The 18,029-nt window shown below is 46.2% G+C and overlaps 1 protein-coding gene across 1 annotated transcript in view; it reads left to right on the top strand.

Annotated features, from left to right (window-relative positions):
- ABCB9 (ATP binding cassette subfamily B member 9) overlaps positions 1-10,654 on the top strand; it is a 45,527-nt gene extending 34,873 nt beyond the window's left edge. The window contains exons 10-12 of the mRNA XM_029570976.1: positions 7,310-7,469; positions 7,706-7,842; positions 9,828-10,654. Of these exons, the coding sequence (XP_029426836.1) occupies positions 7,310-7,469; positions 7,706-7,842; positions 9,828-10,127 (597 nt within the window). The 3' untranslated portion in view covers positions 10,128-10,654. The remainder of the gene's footprint in view (positions 1-7,309; positions 7,470-7,705; positions 7,843-9,827) is intronic.
- The last annotated feature ends 7,375 nt before the right edge of the window (positions 10,655-18,029 follow it).

Below are 18,029 nucleotides of genomic sequence, written 5' to 3'. Positions count from 1 at the left end.
GGAGCTACAGGCCAGTTAGTCTGAACTCTGTAGTGAGAAAATTAATAGAATCTCTGCTAAAACAGAGGAGAGTGCAGTTTCTGGAACCCAATGTATTGCAAGATCCAAGGCAGCATGGTTTTACCAGAGGTAAATCTTGTCAGACGAATCTGATCAATTTCTTTGATTGGTGACCAGAGAGTTGGATCAAGGGAGTGTGCTAGATATAGTGCACATGAATTTCAGCAAGGTCTTTGACACGGTTACACACAGAAGACTTAAAAATAAATTGAGTACCCTTGGTATGGATCCTAGAGTGAGTGACTGGGTTAGAAACTGGCTGAGTGGGAGGTGACAAAGGGTAGTGGTAAATGGAGATTTCTCTAGGGGGGGGGGCGGCGTTACTAGCAGTGTGCCTCCAAGATCAGTCCTTGGACTGGTGCTTTTTAACATTTTTGTGAGCAATGTAACAGAAGAATTGTCAGGAAAGGTTTGTCTTTTTACCAGTTATACCAAAATCTGTAACAGGGTGGACTGCCAGGAAGGAGTGAAAAACATGAGGAGGGATCTAGCGAAGCTTGAGGAATGGTCTAAGGTCTGACAGCTAAGATTTAATACAAAGAAATGCAGAGTAATGCATTTAGATTGCAAAATCTCAAGGGAAAGATACAGTATTGGAGGTGAAATTCTTCTAAGCAGAAAGGAAGAGCGGGATCTGGGAGTGATTGTATCAATGATATTAAGGTGGCCAAAAAGGAGGATAAAGTGTCAATAGAAACCAGAAAGATGCTTGCCTGCATAGGAGAGGAATGGTCAGCAGAAAAACGGAGGTGATACTGCCCCTATATAGGTCCCCGGTGAGATCACACTTGCAATACCGCACCTTCGAAAGGATAGAAACAGGATGGAATCAGTCCAGAGGATGCTACTAAAATGATCAGTGGTCTTCATTCTAAAGCATATGGGAATAGACTTAAAATCTAAATGTAACCCTAGAGGAAAGATGAGATAGGGGAGATATGATAGAGACAATCAGATATCTCAAATGTTTCCATGCACAGGAAGTGAGCCTTTTTCAATGGAAAGAAGGCTCTAGAACAAGGGGTCATGAGATGAAGGTGAAAGGGGGTAGACTTAGGAGTAAGCTGAGGAAATATTTCTTTACAGAGAGGGTGAAGGATGCATGGAATGGCTTCCTCATGGAGGTGGTGGAGACAAAAACAGTATCTGAATTCAAGAGCACATATGATAAATACAGGGGATATGTGAGAGAGTGATGCTAAATTAATTGGACGGATGGGAAGACTGGATGGGCCATACCGTCACGTTTCTATCTTTCCCTGTACATACCCGGATCAGTCCAGACTCCTGAGTTTTGCCTCCCCACCAGCAGATGGAGACAGAGAGGTTTTGACTGACTCTGCCCTATACCCTGAGGTGCCACCTAGAATCTGTCAGTTGTCTCCAGCAGATGGTGGAGGTGCAAATTCTGCAGTCTGTAGTTAGTCCTTGGTTGTAAAAAAAAAAAAAAAAAAGTTTGGAAAAGGGGATCTTTTGAGGGAGATAGTTAGCTGTCCTTATCTCTTAAAAAAAAAAAAAAAAGGATAGCCTTTTTTGTGAAGCCTCCCAAGGGGTCTGGCAGCTCCTGAGGGGACCATCCCCCCTGGTATTAAGGCTAGTGGAGCCGGGGGCCAAGGATCCTGCTGCAGCTCCCCTAAGCCACTGAGGTGATACCGGGGAGCCCGGCTCACTCTCCTCATAAGGGACAGGACCCGCGCTGTGGACAGCAGCTGACCAGGTTGTTAGCGGCGTGGGGGGATGCGCATGCTTGCGTGTTTCGCGCGATGGTGTGTGCTCAGCTTGCCTCCCCAGGGGGGAAGGCACTTCTTTATTGGTTGGGAGCGGCATTTCAAGACCGCGCCGGGAGCCTGCGAGGCCCGAGCGTTCGCGGCTTGCTGCCACAGATCCGTTGCCGCTCAGCGTGGGAACCGAAGCCATTTTGTCCACCTTTTGTGCGGCGACACGTGCAGCGATGGGGGAAGGGAAATACCCTCTTCCTCTTTCCCCACAGCCCACTGCCCCCGTGGAGGGTGGCTCTGGTGATGAAAATGTTGGGGCGGCGGAGGAGAGCTCCGAGGGGGCCTGACTCCTCATCATCTTTTTTCTCGGATTTCATCCTCCTGCTGCATAGGGCTTTTAAGGCCCGGAGGTCAGCTAGGAAGAATGCGGGGGGCAGCGGTCGCTCCTGCACAGTCCCGTCTTCGGAAAAATCGGGAGTCCTGCCTGTTAAGTGTGCATGGTCTTCGGAGGCTCCTAAACCTAAGCGTCCCCTCCGAACCAGCTCCTCCCGTCCACGACCGGATTCTTCCTCTGAGACTTCGGAGCCAGAAGAGCTAGAGCCAGGGGCCCAGCCTCCTCAGGGTGCAGCTGTAGAGGAGGACCAGGGTCTTTCTTCCAATCCCGGCTTCCAAGTGGTGGATGGGGATGATCCTAAGGTTGTCAGTCTCTTTAGGAAAGACGAGCTTGGCCCTCTTATTCCTGCAAATTTGGAGGAATTGGGTATTGATGCTCCTCAGGAGGACTCCCGCATGGGCTCAATCGATCCAGTCATGGTCGGTCTCCCTGGTCCTATCAAGTCTTTTCCATTTCATCTTTCAGTTACGGACTTGTTCAGGGAGTGGGATACTCCAGACTTGGGCTTGAAGGTCAGTAAGGCGATGGACAAGCTGTACCCCTTACCAGAAGAGGCTCTGGATCTTCTACGGGTTCCCAAGGTGGATGCAGCGGTGTCCGCTGTCACCAAAAAGACCACTATTCCGGTTATGTGGCCGAAAGCTCTCAAGGATCTTCAAGATCATAAACTGGAAGTTCAGCTTAAGAAGATATTCGAAGTTTCGGCTCTGGGAGTCAGGGCTACCATGTGCAGTAGTTTTTCCTTGAGGGCAGGACTCCACTGGGTCCAGCAGTTACAGAGTTGCCTCTCTCTGTCGGAGGAGGAGACCATCCAAGCCAGTAGACTGGAGACGACTGTGGCTTACAGTGTGGACGCACTTTATGATCTTTAAAGAACCTCGGCCAGGTCTATGGTATCAGTGGTCTCGGCTCGCCGATTTCTATGGCTTCAAAACTGGGCCACGGACGTTTCCTCTAAGGCTCAACTGCATTCTCTGCCATTTAAAGGCAAGATCCTCTTTGGGAAAGATCTAGAAGACAGCAATCCTGGTCCCAGTCCTTTTGGGAACGCCGCTTCGGTAGAGCAGGTGCCCCCCACGCAGCTGGAGGACCTAAGTCTTCCCAATGATGCCAGGATGGCCCTTTCCTTCGTTCCGTCAATAGGGGGAAGGTTGTCTCTGTTTTATGAGGAATGGGTCAAACTAAGTCCAACCATTGGGTCCTCAACATAATAAGGCAAGGCTAAGCGTTAGATTTTGTTCGGCACCCTCGAGACCGATTTCTCATCTCTCCGTGCTCCTACAAGGAAAAGCGGCAGGCGGTGCAAGACACCCTGCAGCACCTTCTCGATCTAGGAACAATTTGTCCAGCTCCTCCCACGGAACACCGCAAAGGACGCTATTCCATTTACTTCGTAGTACCAAAGAAGGAAGGCACCTTTCGTTCCATCCTCAATCTCAAGAGAGTCAACAAATGTCTTTGGGTCCTGCGCTTTCGCATGGAGACCCTCAGATTGGTCATTGCGTCGGTTCACAAGAGAGTATTCCTGATGTCTCTAGATCTAACAGAAGCGTACTTGCACATTGGCATCAGGTCTGCCCACCAGATGTTTCTGCAGTTCTCCATCATGGGGGAGCATTTTCAATTTCATGCCTTGCCATTCGGTCTGGCCATGGCACCCAGGACCTTTACAAAAGTGATGATCGTGGTGGCAGCTCAGCTCCACAGGGAAGGGCTGTATGTTCATTCTTATCTGGACGATTGGCTGATTCGAGCGAAATCAGAGTCTCTCTGCCAGTCGGCGGTACAACGGGTACTTCAACTGTTGCGATTTCTCAGTTGGGTGATCAACCCTGTCAAGAGTCACCTGGTTCCCTCTCAGTCGTTTGAGTTCCTAGGAACCCTCTTTGACACACGTCAGGGAAGAGTTTTTCTGACGGGGGATTGAATCAGCAAGCTACAGGAGCAAGTCCGAGATTTGTTATCCAAACGTCCTCCCAGAGTTTTCAATTATTTACGGGTCCTGGGGTCGATGGCTTCCACTCTGGAGTTAGTCTCATGGGACTTTGCTCATATGAGACCTCTGCAATCAGCATTACTCTCCCGTTGGAATCCGGTGTCCAAGCTTTTTCACCTTCAGCTTCCTCCTACAGACTCTGTGCATCTCAGTCTCAATTGGTGGCTCCTCGCGAACAACTTGAGCTGTGGGGTGCCCCTGGAAGTTCCTGAATGGATGGTGGTTACCTACAGACACCAGTATCTCCTGTTGGGGAGCGGTTTGTCAGAAGAAGTCAGTGCGGGGCAGAGGTCGGAGGAGGAATCCCGGTGGTTGATCAATCATTTGGAAACCAGAGAGATACGCTTCGCATTGCAGGCTCTTTTACCCCTCCTGCAGGGAAAGTCTGTCAGCGTTCTGTCTGACAATGCGACTACGGTGGCTTACATCAATCGCCAAGGAGGAACCAAGAACCAACCGGTCGCGATCGAAGCGCAATAGTTGATAAGCTAGGTGGAGCAGCACCTGGCCATGATTGCAGCCTCCCACATAGCCAGGGTTGACAATGTTCAGGCCAATTTTCTCTGTCACCAAAGACTCGATCCCAGAGAGTGGGAGCTCTCTCCCGAGGTGTTCCAGATCATATGCGACAAGCGGTCCACTTCGAGTATGGACCTGATGGCAACGTTCCGCAATGCCAAGGCTCCTTGTTTTTTCAGTCGATGCAGGGAGCTGGGAGTCGAAGGGGTGGATGCCCTGGTTCTCGCCTGGCCAAGGAACATACTGCTGTACGTGTTTCTGCCGTGGACCCTCATAGGCAAAGTGCTGAGATGAATAGAGGTTCACCGTCAGAGGTAATCCTGGTAGCTCCGGAATGGCCAAGGCGTCCATGGTTTGCAGACCTGGTCAACCTGATGGTAGAAGGTCCCCTGAGATTTCGGGACCTTCCCAATCTTCTACGCCAAGGACCTGTTTGTATGGATGGGGTGGATCGCTTTTGTCTCGCGGCATGGTTTTTGAGAAGCAATGTCTGAAGAGCAAAGGATATTCGGATGCAGTAGTCACTACCCTCTTACGGTCGCGGAAACCCTCTATGTCCCTGGCTTATGCCAGGATGTGGGAGATTTTTGAGTCTTGGTGTGTAGAACACAAAGTGAGTCCCTTTTGGGCTTTGGTGTCAGATATCTTATCCTTTTTACAGGCCGGCTTGTCTAAGGGCTTATCGTGTAGCTCTCTAAGGGTGCAGGTGTCAGCCCTTGTTTGCTTTCGAGGTCAAATTCAAGGGATAGCTTTAGCTGCGCATCCGGACGTAGCGCATTTTCTCAGAGGGGTGAAACATTTGCGCCCTCCAGTACTGAATCCTTGTCCTTCTTGGAGCCTCAATCTCATTCTCAGGTCACTGTGTGCGGAGCCCTTTGAGCCCTTGAAGAGAGCGACATTAAAGGACCTTACCCTAAAGAAGGTTTTCCTTGTGGCTATTTCCTCGGCTCGCCGGGTGTCGGAGCTTCAGGCATTATGCTGCAGGGAGCCTTTTTTGAGAATTACGGATTCAGGGGTCTCATTACGGATGGTTCCCTCCTTTCTCCCTAAGGGTGTGTCCTCATTTCATCTCAATCAGCCGGTGGAGCTCCCTTCATTTCCAGGTTTAGATCACTCCGATCCTCAGTCCGGAGACTTGCGAAAGCTGGATGTGCATTGTGTTCTGTTATGCTATTTGGAGGCTACTAATTCTTTTCGTGTGTCGGACCACCTGTTAGTGCTCTGGAGTGGTGCCAGGAGAGGACATAAAGCGTCTAGGGCGAAGATTGCTCGCTGGTTGAAAGAGGCTATTGGTTCAGCGTACTTGTTACAGGGTCATTTGAGTCCTGTTGGTCTACGAGCACATTCTACCCGTTCACAGGCAGCATTGTAGGTGGAATGTCAGATGGTGTCGCCGCAAGAGATTTGTAGGGCGGCCACTTGGAAGTCCTTGCACATCTTTGCTAGACATTATCGTTTGGATGTCCAGGTCCCAGACTCTGAAGGTTTTGGCACAGATGGTGATCCGAGCGGGGTCCCACCCCAACTAGAAGAGCTCTGGTACATCCCAGGAGTCTAGACTGATCTGGGTACGTACAGGGAAAGGAAAATTGGTTCTTACCTGCTAATTTTCATTCCTGTAGTACCACGGATCAGTCCAGAGTCCCGCCCTGGTTTCTTAAGGGTGTAGTTGAGAGTCCGCTTGTTCCTGTATGTATTAATTGGTCCTGCAGAGTATTTTCTTACTTGTTTTACAGTTGTCTCCAGTCCGGTTCCTATGTGAGGTTTGTGAGCAGGATAGATCACGTGGCGAGGTTTCTCTTCCCCTGGTTTGGGGGGGATGTTAGTGGTTTATTCTAATCTTATAGTATTCTGCTTTGATACAATGAAATACTGACACTGTGGGTGGCACCTGAGGGTATAGGGCTGAGTCAGTCAAAACTTCTCTGTCTCCATCTGCTGGTGGGGAGGCAAAACCCAGGAGTCTGGACTGATCCGTGATACTACAGGAACAAAAATTAGCAGGTAAGAACCAATTTTCCTTTCATTTGGATCTTGTCACAAATAAGAGGACAGGACACGCTGGCTCCGAAAGTCACTTGGCTTTATGGGGGAAGGGAAGCTTTCACTGGGGTGCCTAATTGCAACGTTACACGTAAGCACGTACAGAACAACCTGGTGCTTACCTAAATTGTGCTTTGACTGTTGGGTTGCTATGTAGCTCAATGCCTGTGCATCAATTTACCCATTTCAAAATGGCAGCGGAAAGTTGTGAACATCGGCGTGCCAATACTTTATGAAAATGCAAACTTCTGCATGTAGATTTGTAATGCCCACCACCAAAATGCCTCTTTCTATGGAATCATATGTATGCATGTTATGAACATATGGCATAGTTTTAGGTCACTGACAACTGACATAGGCACATTCAACCAACCAGTATGTGCAACTCCTGACCGAGCTTTTCCAAAACCGACCACTGTGCAGAAGGCAAGTTAAAAGAAGCATTATTATTTGATGAAATGGCATATTGTACCATGCAGACTAAAACTCCAGTGGTAGCTTCTACAGTTTCACCTGACACATATAGGATGTCCTATTGTGTGATCCATTCTGTGTGTCCTCTCTGTTTGTCTTCTGTAGGTGTCTTTGGTCAGCCAAGAGCCAGTGCTATTTGCCCAATCCATTGAGGACAATATTTGTTATGGTTTAAACTCTGTCCCATTGGAGCCGATCATTCGTGCGGCAGAGAAAGCCAATGCCCATGGATTTATAACAGAGTTACAGGATGGCTATAAAACAGGTAAGGGTGTTTCTACTCTACTTCGGCTTTATTCTAGACGCATACAGGGCACAGGATAAAACATTTTTCCTTCAAACAAAGCCATGAGAAAACTTTTCTGGCCCGTGTTTGCTTGCTATTTCAGATACTGCCTGAGCGTTGCTCTCCAGGTTTAAGATGTTGGAACCCCCTTGCTAGAAATATTTCCTTACGTTCCACGGAACCTCATGTGTTCTGGATTTCTCATTTCCTCACAGAAACTGGTGACAAAGGTGCCCAGCTGTCTGGCGGGCAGAAGCAGCGTGTGGCCATTGCCAGAGCTCTGATACGAAACCCTCAAGTGCTGATACTGGATGAAGCCACGAGCGCCCTGGATGCAGAAAGCGAGCATGCTGTAAGTACAGGCTGAGTTTTCTATTGCAGAGAGGCCTGGTTAGAGGCTGTGGCGCAGCCTGGGCCATGATGTCTGCAGCGTAGGCCTCGGGAACCCTTGCCGTTTTCTACCGTCCAATGTGTGGGCAAGCTAGAACAAGGAAATAATGAAAAGGTGGAATTTCTGAAGTTACCTCTAGTTCAGTAGAGAAGTATTTATTTATTTATTTATTTTAGATTTTTATATACCGGCATTCGAGACAGCAGTCACATCATGCTGGTTCACATAAAACAGGAGTGCAAAGTAAACATAACAATAACAATGGTGCTGAAAAAGCAGTTACATATAACACGGTGATAAGAACTTGGCTTAGAGGAAGAGAAAGGACAGGTTATTAATTTACACAAGTAAACGATAGGAGATAAGGTCGAACATGGTGTAGATGGAGATTAGGGGTGGCTTGGAAGTATTAGATCAATTGACTTCTGGGAAGGCTTGTGTGAATATCCAGGTCTTTAGTCTTTTTTTGAAGGTTGAGATGCATGGTTCTATTCTGAGATTTGAGGGTATATGGAGTTCCATAACGGTGGGATGGCTGTAGAGAAATGGCTGTAGAGTATGAACCCATGACCTAGAACTAAGGTGGAGATTTCTGAATGGCACTGTTGCATGTTGGCAAAAGCGTTAGGCATTTGATGATGATAAATTCTAGATTTTGAATTGCTCTTTGTTTCACAGTGGGAGAAGTGACTTGGTCAGCTTTCTTTCCTGGGTATAAGGCCAGGGAGTTTTAACCTGCTGCTTTGCACTGCTGCCTGGTTTTCATGTGGCATCTCAGCAGACTGAAGATTTAAGGTTGGCCACACTACTGCCATTTATCCATTGCACCCAGGGGATGATACAGTAAGAACTAGGGTGGTAAGGCCCCTCCACCCCCGTCTGCCTGTCACAGCAATTTCATTCCTACAATGACCTTATCAGGACAAGGACCTTGGATATCTCTGCAAAGCAACATGAAACGATGCACTTTGGTGTCAGCGAGGCAAACTGAAGAAAATACAGGATCTGCCATTTGTTCTTCAGCTTGGTAGATAAGCCATGCCTTGTAGAAAGTTTGGGGGTGTGGTGCGGGTGCACCTTGACAAAAGCAGTGGCATAGAAAGTGTCCCAGGTTTTGCGTCCATGGCCACCGAGTATGGTAGGTCAGGTCGAATGGAGCTGCTGTCCTCTAGGGCTTGTGTAACAGAGGGCAGAAGCTGGATTGTCTGGATTAACAGGGGTTGATTTTCAGTGCCGTTTAGTTGGATAAGTTCGGACTTAGCTGGTTAAGTGGCACAGCTTGAACAGCCTGCCGCATTCAGTGGCCACCACTCGGCCAGATAACTGTTTATCTGTCTAAATAGTTATCCGGCTAAGCAGTGAGTGGAACGGGCATTCCAGGCCTCGAGAACATAACCTGGTCAAAATAAAGAGATGAGGGGGAAAGATGTATGCTGTGCAGTCCATAGGTTGCCCACCACTGGTCTATGCCAAACCTGAGGTTCATAGGTTCAAATGCCAACAGCCTTGGTGCAATTTAATAATAATTATGCAGCATGTTTGTAAAGTATTTAAGGAGGAATTGTGGTACTTTTTTCTTTGAAAATTCAGGCAAAGTATTTGCGTTAAAACTGGCCATGTAGTTTTCACCTGCTTTTTTTATGCAGGTGGAGAGGGGGAGAGGGAGGAGGGACACGTGCAGATTTAAAAATGCTTTTGGCATGGTTCCCTCCCTGCCCTAAACCCACCTCCCCATGAGCAGCTAAATGTTCTGACATTGGGATTCCCAAAAGTATTTTTCAGAGAGGCCAATGTACTTGAGTAAATCAGAATTTCCCCAGCTAAATGGCTTTTGCAATTGGCTTCTTAAGGTCTTAGAATGCAATGGTAAATATAATTACAAATTAGTTACTTGATTGATTGATTTGAAATTCTGTTTGGTGACTTTTCTGTTATTTTTTGGACAGATTCAGCAAGCCATTAATACCGAGCTGCGGAACCACACGGTGCTGATCATAGCGCACAGGCTGAGCACGGTGGAAAAGGCGCATCATATCATCGTCCTGGAGGACGGCCGGGTGGTGCAGCAGGGGATCCATAAGAAGCTGATGGAAGAAGGGGGGCTTTACTCCAGACTAGTACAGCGGCAAGTTCTTAGCACAGATGCCAGCCTGGAGGGCAGCATTCAGCATGCGGAAGGCAAGCTTCCTGATGCCACCGGGACGAGGCAGGAGTCCTGCCTGTCGGACAAGGAGGTTCAGCTGTGATGTGCTCTGAACGACACGGGGAGGCGGGTGACGGTGGGGGGGCGGTGTCTGTCGCACCTGAAGGGGACGGCGTTTTCCAAGACCATTGCCCCGCTCTCTTCCTATGAACACAGGCAGGAAGAAGCCTGGAAGGATGAGGCGCAGCACAGTACGGGAGGAAGCAACCTCCAGCAACCTAGGAGCGATGGACCAGCTTCACTTACCTAGCCCAAGGAAATTGGATAAAAATGAATCTTCTAGCAACAGCTTCCTGTATGAAAAGAGCTGCCTGTTCGTGCAGAAAGCAGATAGTACCCAGGCAGGAAAGTGACTTCTCGGCTCTTGCACTGAAGTGTCTGCCCAATTCCTTTTCCCTGTGAAGATGTTTCCCTGGTTTACATGTTCAGAGGGAAGTCTGTATTCAGATACAGTACAGATAGGAAACTTAGCCGAATAAACTTATCTGGCTAACTTTGGAGGCATATTCAACAGTGCAGCCACACTACTGAATATAGCCGGCTATCTTAATTACGGGCCGATACAGTAAAGTCCGTGGGAGAGCGGGCGAATGCCCGCTCTCCTGGCGCGTGCACAGGCCACTCTCCTGTGCCCACGATTCAGTATTCAAATTAGGGTCGGCGGTAAAAAGAGGCGCTAGGGACACTAGCGCGTCCCTAGCGCCTCTTTTTGGTCAGGAGCGGCGGCTGTCAGCAAGTTTGACAGCTGATGCTCAATTTTGCCAGCGTCGGTTCTCGAGCCCGCTGACAGCCACTGGTTCGGAAACCGGACGCCAGCAAAATTGAGCGTCCGGTTTTCGAGCCGCAGGCTGACTTCAAATTTATTTTTTTTTTAACTTTTTGTGACTTTCAGGACCTCCCGGAGAAATTAGCGCCCACCTTTGGGTAGGCGCTAATTTCTGAAAGTAAAGTGTGCGGCTTGGCTGCACATTTTCCTTTCTGAATCGCGCGGGAATACCTAATAGGCACCTGCAACATGCAAATTGCATGTTGATGGCCCTATTAGGTTCGGGGGGGTTAGACGCACGTTTTCGACCCCTTACTGAATAAGGGGTAACGCTAGCACGTCGAAAACGCGCGTCCAATCGTGGGTTAACAGTGCGCTCCACCAGAGCGCACTGTACTGTATCGGCCTGTATGTTAGTTGGATAACTATAGCCGGCTAACTTTAGGACAGCTCTTTGACTCAACCAGACTTAGCTGGCTGAGTCATCCGGCTAACTCTGAATATCGGACTTAGCCAGTTAACTTAGCAGCTAACGCAGCTCCTCCCAGTTAAGCCCCTGGACCACGCCTAACTTATCCAGCTAAATTCTAGCCTGCTAACTTATTAACCGGATAAAGGCTGAATACAGCTGGCTAAGCCATTTGGACGATAACTATTACGTTATCCGTCTAAATGGCTTTTGACTATAGCCCTCGGGGGTCTTTAAGTTTGATTGCTGTGTCTACTTTCTAAGCAGCTTGCTTCCTTAGTGACTTTTAGCAAATTCCTCTGACGTAGTCCTCCAGCCATGACTTGAGGCTGCTTCGCAATAAAATCCTACCTCTGTCCCAAAGCTCATCCATTTGTAGCTGGTCACAGACTGCTATAGTGCGGCGTTTTTTCTTCTGGCACTGCCACTGTAGCAGAATTTCACAGCGCCGGTTTCTCAGACCCAGCTGCAGGTTCTCTAATATTCCCATACCTTCCAGGAGCAGGGCTTTACATATGCTTCCTTTGCATATAATTTATTTACATAGGCGGTATGGTGTGTTTAGATTGTGAAGAAGGCATCATCCGATCACATGCCTTTGTTTTTACATATGCAACGGCCTTTAGTATGTGTAAGAGGCTTTCACACCCCAGCTGCCAATATTACATTTAATCTTGAGTAGCACAAAATCTTGTATGTTAGCTTATTTTTCAGATTGTTTTTAAACCACGGCCTAGCTTCTGCGTTCCTGTGCTAAACATTTTCTCTCATTTTGTGGCAGGAAAATGTTTGATGTACAGGGCCCTTACCCTGTTCCTGAGGAATTGGAGCCAGGTAATTCTAGATGAGGGCTGGGGAGAGGGAATGGGGATGTAGCTAGGGTGAAGGGACTGATAGGCAACATGGAGGTGAGAGAGCAATGAGAACCGAGGAAGCTGGCAGGAGAAAGGGAGAGGAAGCAGGCCGGGGAGGAGAGAAGTGGGCTAAGGAGAGGTTGGAGGAAGATGACATCCAGGAGAGAGAGAGAGGCTGGGCTGGAACAAAAAAAAAAGAAATGTGTCAAGTGGGAGACTCCTACAAATTTCAGTCAATTCTGTCCACGGAGAGGGCTCATGATCTATGTGGACAGACAGGACAATAGCAATAAGATGCTTTTAGGTGCGTTTTAGCAGTGCAAAAGGGAAGGCGTGTGCATCAGGTCAGGCGACTCCACAGTGGTGCAGAGATACCATGGAATGATGTCTACTGCAGTCCGTAACGCACACCTTCTACTCTGCCGCCATGAGTTGAGGCTTCCTCCATCAGACATCTGTGACATTCTCAAAATATAAATCGGCAGGTGACAGCAGATAAAATGACACACTGAAATTTAGTCGTATCGTACAATATCCAGAGAAGGAGTGTGCTCTTTATCAAGGAGGTAATTGCCAGACAGCTCCCTACCAGAAGCAGGGGAAAAAAACTCTTTTTATAAATGCTGTAGCCTCTCTGAAAGGTGACCTCTTCTGCCCTGAGCCGACAGCAGGGATTGTTAAACAGAAACCCTCAACCCCTCAACACCAATAGCCTAAACCAAATATAAATGGTTCATTAGGAAACACATCCAAATAAATGGTTGACTCTATTTAGTGGATGTAATTCCTCTGTTTAGCAGATTTGATTTCAGTTTGACGTTCTTTTTTTTTTTTCGCCTTTCATGGCTGGACGACCTCTTCAAGGCTGATAACATAATGTTTGGTTGATCAATATTTGGAGCATTGCATTACAGACAGGTTTGCATACAGTGTATGTCAATACAATAGTTCATACTTTAGTAACTATAAATTATAAAGAACAAGTTTTTCAATTAAATCAGTGATTATTTATGGCCAGTGGGCTTCTCAGAAACCTAGGAATTGATATTTTATAATAACTGAGGTAAAAGTCTAGACAAAAACCACAAATATTTCTACTTAAGAGAGAGCTTGGACATAATAAACGCCCTGCTTGATTGGGGGACAAGTCTCTTTCTCTCCTAGTCTTTATTTGTTTTATGATGATGCTGAGGTAGCCATGTGGTTTCAAGCTGTAGTCTATTTGTTTCTTAGTTCTTGAGTGTCATAGATTATTTGTGAATTTTCAGTGTCGTTGGTTCTTAGTTCCCAGTGTCATTGGTTTTGTGTGGATTGTCTGTATCGATGGGAGTGGTATGTTATAGAGAGAGTGTGTTGGAAAAGTCATGTAATTATTGAATTCCTTGTAGGGTGGGGAGTGGGGAATGCATGCCACAGTTCTGGTGCTGCCCCTCTGAAAGTTCTTGTTGTATTTTTTGGGGGGTTTTTTAATCGGAGAGTTTAAAGGAATGGGACTGCTAGTTGTGTATAGATTGAGCAGAGATTTTGTTGTGGTTGATATTCTTTTTTCTTTTTAGCATGTATGAGATTCCTGGTCCTCAGTATCACTACCTCTCTTCTCCACTTTTGTGACCACAAGTGTATCTGGTTGACTTTCTCGTTCAAGCCTCCTATTGCTTCTTTAACTGAGTGGAAGCCGGTAGTGAGATAGGACTACGGGGCTTTGATTTTCATCAAGAGTAAGACTATTTGGGGCCTTTCAGTGGCCTAGGGATCCAGGACCTGGCACACAAGGCTCTAACCAAATCAGCCTCCTCTTATTCTTGATCGTAGTCCATTTCGCTGTTTCTCATGGGCATCACTTGTGAAGATATTCCTTGGCCAAATCAGCAAGAACTTGAGCTGCTGATTATTTTTTTTTTTAAATATAATCTTTATTGAAGAAGACAGAACCATATCCTGAAACATTAACAGTAACAGGGATAACATTTCGGAACAAAATAAATGAGACATAGCACCAGTCTTCCAACATTATCTCCATTTTCCCTCTCCAACCCAATCAAACACCCACACAACCATTCATTCCACATTCATAAATCCACACAATCTCACACTGCAGCCATTTATGCATCGAGGTAAACATAGGTAGGATTAAGACATAGGCAAGACCTTTTCCCACAGTCTAAAGTATCACCGTAAAGAGAGAAGACCTTTGTAACCACGCATCTTCCATTGTCGTAATAACTCCAGAGCAGAATAAGAGAGTAGCTCCTTCTTCCAAATCTCAAAAGAAGGTGAATCAGCACAATGCCATGCAGTTAAAACAGTTTTCTTTGCCTGTGCCAGTGAGACATCCAGAAATCTCTTCCCCCCACCCCCATAGGCAGCGACATAGATCTCGGGAATAAATACATATAAAACATCTTCCCATCCCAGCAAAGTTTCTGTTCCAGTATAACATTCATCAGCTGCCGGAATGACCTCCAAACATTTTGCAATCTGTGACATTCGAAAAACATACGAGACAGGGACCCAACTGCACTGTTACATTTTAGACAAAGATTGGAGTCCCAAAGCTTCACACGAGTCCCCTTCTGTCTGCTGATGTAAACGCAATGTAATAATTTGAATTGTATTTCACTGGAAGGGAGAAGAAGTCTGTAAGTATTCGAAAAGGCATGTATTAAATCATCCTCATTCAACTCCAAGCCAATATCAGCCACCCCTAGTAAAGCAAGCTTTCCAAGATGTGAGGATGGAAGTTGCTTTTTAAGAGGCATCATCCAGATCCGTATTGTATTAAACTTTGAGGCTATTTCAAAAAATGATTCTTCATCATCAGTAAAAGCTATCCGATTGATTAATCCCCCGCAGTTGTGCATAGCATATTGCCTAAGCTGTAAGTAAGCAAAAATGTGGGATCTGAGAATCACGCATTGTTCTTGCAATTGTTGACAGGAATACAAAGAATTTGTTTCAGCATCAACCAATTGTCCAAGACAGAAAAAAACTTTCAATTCCCAGGAATGAAAAACTGAGCCCAGGTAAGAAATCTCCATTACCCAGCAAAGACAGGAATGGAGAGCTAGAAGATTCCCTACCCCCACGCTGTCTTCACCACCTCCAATCTCTAAACAGTGCCCTAATCCAGAACACACAAGAAATAGATCTACTGACAACCCTCCAGGAAGAATGTATTAAATTTAAATTTCTATAAGGCCATGACCATTCGATCATCAAATTCTCCCCATCAAACTTGTGTTGTAAGGCCACCCAGTCCATGTACATACCGTAACAGGCATGCAACATTGTAGAGCCTTAAATCAGAATTTCTAGATCCTTAGGGTTAGTTAAAGTGGCAACACTAATCCTAGCACATTTATTTTTCCAAATAAAAGAGGACACCATAACCTTGAATTCCTTCACTTCTTTCCCCTGTAATCAAATCAGAAGCATCTGTAAAGGATATAATAGCTTAGGGAGAATCATCATTTTTAATTCAGCACAGTGCCCCATAACAAGGGAAAAGCTGACCAACGACTAAGAACTGATCATATCTTATTCAGAAGATCAGAGATATTCAATTTATGTAAATCCAGAAGTTAATGAATAATCCAATCCCTAAGTACTTCATGGCTCCTACGTTCCATTTGAGTGTAAAAGGGCCTGCCGATTGCTGAGCTAACCCAGGATCAATAGGAAATGCTTACGATTTGTGATAATTAATTCTCAACCCAGAAGATCCCCCAAAGGAAGTGATGTGTTCAATAATAAACAAAAAACATTCGCTAGGATAACCTAAGAATAGCAGCATGTCGTCAGCAAAAAGACTAAACTTCACTTGTTTATGCCCAATGGGAATGCCTTGAAAAAGATCCATATCTTTAAGCTTAAGCACTAAGGGTTCTTGGGTTAAGACATACAATAAGGGGGAAAGAGGGCACCCGTTGGGTGCCACGATGTAATTGCAAAGGAGAGGAAAGTGTTCTGTTAAGCAAAATCCAAGCTAATGGTTGTTCATACAAAATCTGGACCTGACTAATAAAATGATCCCCAAAGTTGAATTTTTTGAGAACCTACCAAATAAAAGCCCACTCAACCTGATCAAAAGCTTTTTCTGCATCTAAGCTAATCTGTACCCCATCCGATTTCTTGGACCTACCAAGATTGGATGATCAACAAAGCTTTTAGGAGGTTTGTGGAGGAGAATCTACCAGAGATAAACTTGGTTTGGTTCGGAGAGACCAAGTAACTGAAAATCTTACCAACTCTAGAAGCTAAAACTGTGGCATAGATCTTAATATCCTGATTAAGCAAGGATATAGGCCTGTAAGATTCAGGGAGGGACCAGGCTTAGGAATCACCACAATTGTAGCCATATTATGGCTCACCTCAAAACACCCTCGAACATGCACAGTTACGAACATGTGCTGAAGGGCCTCGAGAATGTTGCCCCCTAAAATCTTGCAGAATTAATTACCAAACCTATCCTGGCCCAGTGCTTTCCCTGGCTTTAGGGACCAGATAATCCCTAAAGGGCTTTAGGGACCAGATAATCTCACCTTCTAATATGGGAGCATCAAGCTCAATCTGCTCCGCAGGGGAGAGTGCGGGGAAAAACAACACCCTGAAAATACCGTTCCAGATTCGCAAACGAGGGACTTTCACTCATATAGAGCTGCTCATAATAAGCTCTGAATGCCTCCAATATTGAAGGCATAGTTGTACAACTCCGCCCCTGATAAGTTACATGTTTAGTTTTGATACTACGCACCAAATTAGCAAGGAGCTTACCCAACTTATTTTCCCACTGAAATAATTGATAGCGAAAATAGAGAAGATTACGCTTTGCCTTAGCGTCGAACAGCGCATTCAATTCACTATGGATCTGAGAAATCTGTTGTTTCAATTGGGGCGACAGCAGTCTAACATGAGCAGCCCTTAATTGTAGCCACTTCTTAGAAAGTTCTAGCATTTTAGCTGAATTAGCGCGTTTCTTCCTAGCCTGATGGGCTGTAATGTGCCCACGTCGTACAGCCTTTGCTGCATACCAGAAAATAAGAGGGTCAGTATCTGCCAGATTATTAAATTCTTGACATTCCTTCCATTTTCCCTCAAGAAAGGTGCAAACTCCTTATCATAATATAATAAAGAAGATATTTTCCAAGAGGGAGGGAGAGAGCCTTGATCAGAAAAGCTATATGTAGCAGCTATATGTAGAGTGGTCCGAAAAAGGTACCTCAATCATGTCACATGTCCGAAGGTTATCATAAATCTCTTCAGAACATAACATATGGTCAAGGCAAAGAATAAACATTATGGGCCGGATTTTAAAACCTGCGCGCACAAATGTACGCCCGATTTTATAGCAGCCGCGCGCAGATTATAAAATCCAGGGTCGGCGCGCGCAAGGGGGTGCACACTAGTGCACCCCCTTGCGTGTGCCGAGCCCTAGGGGAGCCCCGATGGCTTTCCACATTCCCTCCACCCCCTCCCTTCCCCTATCTAACCCGCCCCCCAGCCCTGTCCCTGCCCCTTTCACAAAGCCCTGGGACATACGCGCATCCCGGGGCTTGCATGCATCGCCAAGCCTATGCAAAATAGGCTCGGTGCACACAGGAGCGGTTAAGCACATAACCCTTTTAAAATCCGCCCCATTTGGGTTATTTTATTTATTTATTTATTTAGATGTTATATATATACACACCATTATTCCATAGAGTAAAATGAGAATCCCTTTCCTCCAAATGCAACATTCGTCATGTGTCAAGGAGGTGTAATTCTTGACAAGGAAAGCCAATGCCAATAGCAGCTTGATTTCTCTTTGGGGTTGTCCTAGGCTGGCAATCGATGTCTGGATTGCTGACCATGTTGAAA

This window comes from Rhinatrema bivittatum, chromosome 11 (genome assembly GCF_901001135.1).
Source record: "Rhinatrema bivittatum chromosome 11, aRhiBiv1.1, whole genome shotgun sequence".
NCBI lineage: Eukaryota > Metazoa > Chordata > Amphibia > Gymnophiona > Rhinatrematidae > Rhinatrema > Rhinatrema bivittatum.
Note: the sequence above shows the minus strand (reverse complement) of the source record. Positions and strands in the feature narration are given on the sequence as shown.